At 39.0% G+C, this 3,748-nt stretch overlaps 1 protein-coding gene across 1 annotated transcript; it reads left to right on the forward strand.

Moving 5' to 3' along the window:
* Window positions 1-1,746: 1,746 nt before the first annotated feature.
* On the forward strand, window positions 1,747-2,766 carry LOC131488529 (olfactory receptor 8A1-like). Its single transcript, XM_058690407.1, has one exon. It carries the CDS (start codon window positions 1,747-1,749, stop codon window positions 2,764-2,766), a length of 1,020 nt encoding a protein of 339 aa, XP_058546390.1.
* The last annotated feature ends 982 nt before the right edge of the window (window positions 2,767-3,748 follow it).

Here is a 3,748-nt window from a genome sequence, read left to right on the forward strand (position 1 = left end):
ACCTGGAGAATAGAATGGAAAATTCCTACAGGAGATAAGCTGGTACAATCATTGGCTCATGCTGTTTATTTCCCTCCTTTCAGGAATCAATTTAGTGCTCCCTGTTGTCAGCTATCTGGAAAATATGGTTTCATATCCCTTGTCTGGTTTTCTAATTGTTTATGGTGAAACACAAAGTAGAAGTTCTTCCTTCATGTATGGAAATACAAGTCCACTTGCTAACTTTTAACTCTTCGTTATGACCATGTTGTGAAATTCTTCAGATTTAAAACATAGATAAATAGACAGATATACAAATAAATATCTTCTTCAATCACATAGAACTTTTTTTTACTCACCCATAAGTTAAAATCATAAAAACTAAGGATTAGAGTTGTGTTAAGATCATTTCATCTATTGATCAATCTTGTTTAGAACTTGGGAAATTTTAGCCAGTGTGAGGCAAGTGATTTTCCAGGGGCTTACACTTACCACTTGATAATTACTCAACAGAGCCAACCAAATTACTTCTGGCAAACAAGTTATCAGAAGAAGAATACTATCTTCTCTTATAAATTATGTTTTCCTCTGCTTTTTCTTATTGGATATAAAGGAGAAATGAAGAAAACTCATCACAAGATGATGCAACACACCATGACAGGAGTTGCTTCTCCATACCAGCTTTAAACTGCCATTTTGACTTGGAAGGAATACCAAGATTCCTTCCAAGAAACCTCTTGGGCATCTACATATAATTACCATCAGCTAAAAATTTTCTCAGCATTAATCATAGGTTGACTCTAAAAATAAACAACAAGTAGTAATTTGGAAATCAACAACATAGAAATAGAAACATGGTGAAGCAATAAGACACATTATTTTAGAGGATACACGAAGTGGCCAAGGATGGGCTGACCACCAAGGATAAAGGATTTAGGGCTATGCAAAACAGGGGAGAAGGAAAAGTGTCTGTCTTACACACAAATTGTTTTGCTCTCTACCGTTAAGAGTCCCAAATTATTCTAGTTCCAATAAACACAAAACTTTAAAAAAAAACTTTTTTTTTTTTTACTTTCTTTAGTTGAACTTTGCTGCCTTCCCAGAAACGTAGAGCTCAATGATAAAAAATGCATTCTGATCAATAAATCAGAACTAGTATAGGTAGGAACCTGACATCATTATTTTTTAAAGCTCCCAAAGTGATTATTGTGTGTAACCAGAACTAAGTACCCTAAGACCTCAAGTTCAATGACAAATTAGGACAAATTCCAGCTGCTTAACAAAAATCTACACTTATACAGCAACTAAATATTTGGAAAATATTTCCACATGTATTCTATTATTTTTTAAACTACAGGAATTGATAAAATAACTCCATTTATTTCTCAAATGTGGAGATTGAATTTCATCACTCAGTAATTGGTAGAGCTTTACCATCTCATATTACCTGGATTTGAGATAAATTAGCAACATGTTTTCATTTTATGGGTAATATTTTGTGATCTCATCAATGACAAGCGAAATTCTCTTTCTGGGGCAAAACTCACCTCAAAACCCATAAATAAAACATACTTGTAATTATTACCACGGTACTTGAGGAACGTAAAAGTGGTAAAATCTCTAGGGGTAACCCCTTTTTTGCCATTTTCGTGTCCTCTAAACCATGGCAAAATCGTTTGAATCCTAGAAAACATTGAGTAAGGAGACAACCCAGAAAGCGTTAAGACTCAGGATGGATGCTGGTGACTAGCCTCATCAGAAAAACTCATGTATAGCCTTTCATGGGCTCTTCTCTCCCATCCCCACAGGGCTCCCAATCACAGGGGAATGGCTGCCGAAAATCACTCTACAGTGACCGAGTTTATTCTCAGGGGATTGACAAATCGGCCAGAGCTCCAGCTCCCCCTCTTCCTCCTCTTCCTTGGGATCTACTTGGTCACCATCATAGGGAACCTGGGCATGTTCACGCTGATTTGTCTGAATGCTCAGCTTCACACCCCCATGTACTACTTCCTCAGCAATCTGTCCCTTGTGGATCTCTGCTACTCCTCTGTCATTACCCCGAAAATGCTGGTGAACTTTGTGTCAGAGAAGAACATCATCTCCTACGCGGGGTGCATGTCACAGCTCTACTTCTTCCTTGTGTTTGTCATTGGTGAGTGTTACATGCTGACAGTGATGGCCTATGACCGCTATGTCGCCATCTGCAGCCCGTTGCTCTACAATGTCATCATGTCTCCTCAAGTGTGTTCCCTGCTGGTGTCTGTGGTCTATGCCACGGGATTTATTGGTGCAACAATAGAGACTGGCCTGATGTTAAAACTGTCCTACTGTGAGCTCCTCATCAGCCATTACTTCTGTGACATCGTGCCCCTCATGAAGCTCTCCTGCTCTAGCACCTATCATATTGAGATGACAGTGTTCTTTTTGGCTGGATTCAACATCACAGTCACCAGCTTAACAGTCCTTGTTTCCTACGTCTTCATCCTCTCCAGCATCCTCCACATCAGCACCACACAGGGGAGGTCCAAAGCCTTCAGCACCTGCAGCTCTCACCTTGCAGCTGTGGGAATGTTCTATGGATCTACAGCGTTCATGTACTTAAAACCCTCCACGGCCAGTTCTGTGGCCAAGGAGAACGTGGCCTCCGTGTTCTACACCACGGTGATCCCCATGCTGAACCCCCTGATCTACAGCTTGAGGAATAAGGAGGTAAAGGCTGCCGTGCAGAAAACACTGAGGAGAAACTTCTTCAGGTGCAAATGTCATCATTCTTCCTCAGGTTGAAAACTGGGAGAAGTGTAGGGGAGAAGCCCTCCAAAAATATAAACACATGTGAAGGGAGAACCACCACTTCTCAACATGATTCATTGGGTTTATTCACTGATTTTTTTCCTCCTTCCTTTCTCCCTCTCACATCTCTCATATCCTACTCTGCTTGAATATGATTTCAAGTTCATATTTTCTTCCATTTGGGATCATTTAAAAAATTTTTGTTTATCCTTCACCCTCTGGTAAACCTGTTCTTTATCTTGATTACAATATAACATAAATTTAAAACTTTCAGCATTGAATTTAAGAGAGAGCTGTTCATTGATTTATCACCTTCTATAGAAAAAAATATTACCAAGTAATATTATTCCAAGTAATTTGCACTTGGAAGCGCAGAAGACAAATGGAGATGAATTTGAAAGTCATCAAGAAATAGCAAATAACCTCTTTTTAACCAGATTGTTCCCTCTATTCTCTCTCTCATTATGTGGGTTACCACTTACTTATTCCTGCCAAGATTGCTTACATGGTCCCTTCACTCAGTTACCGCCATCATCATATCGTCATCACATCTAACATTTATGGAATGCTAGCCAATCTACTAAGTGTTTTACTTAATTATCACATTTTCTCAGATGAAGAAACTGATGTAAAGACATTAAGTAACTCTCTCCAGATCACAGACCTGATACAATTAACACTGAGATTCAAACCCATGACTCATTATCCCCTCTCTCTTGGCTGACAGTCTCCCTACACAATGTTTTGATATTAGCATAATTAAAACCTTTCCATTTCAAAATTCTGGAAAATAACTTCCCCTCCTTCAAGTATCATCACACAGCTCCCAAGTAGCCAAGGAATATTATACATTCCTGTAGTCCTTTCTCCTCCAGAAATACCTGACATTTCACATCACCTGCCAATTTCACTCAGTAAATCCTGTTGCCATGGAGCAAAATGTCTTCCCCCATTTTTTAAATAAATTGTTGAGAGA

The sequence above is a fragment of the Neofelis nebulosa genome, chromosome 10 (genome assembly GCF_028018385.1).
Source record: "Neofelis nebulosa isolate mNeoNeb1 chromosome 10, mNeoNeb1.pri, whole genome shotgun sequence".
Taxonomy (NCBI): domain Eukaryota; kingdom Metazoa; phylum Chordata; class Mammalia; order Carnivora; family Felidae; genus Neofelis; species Neofelis nebulosa.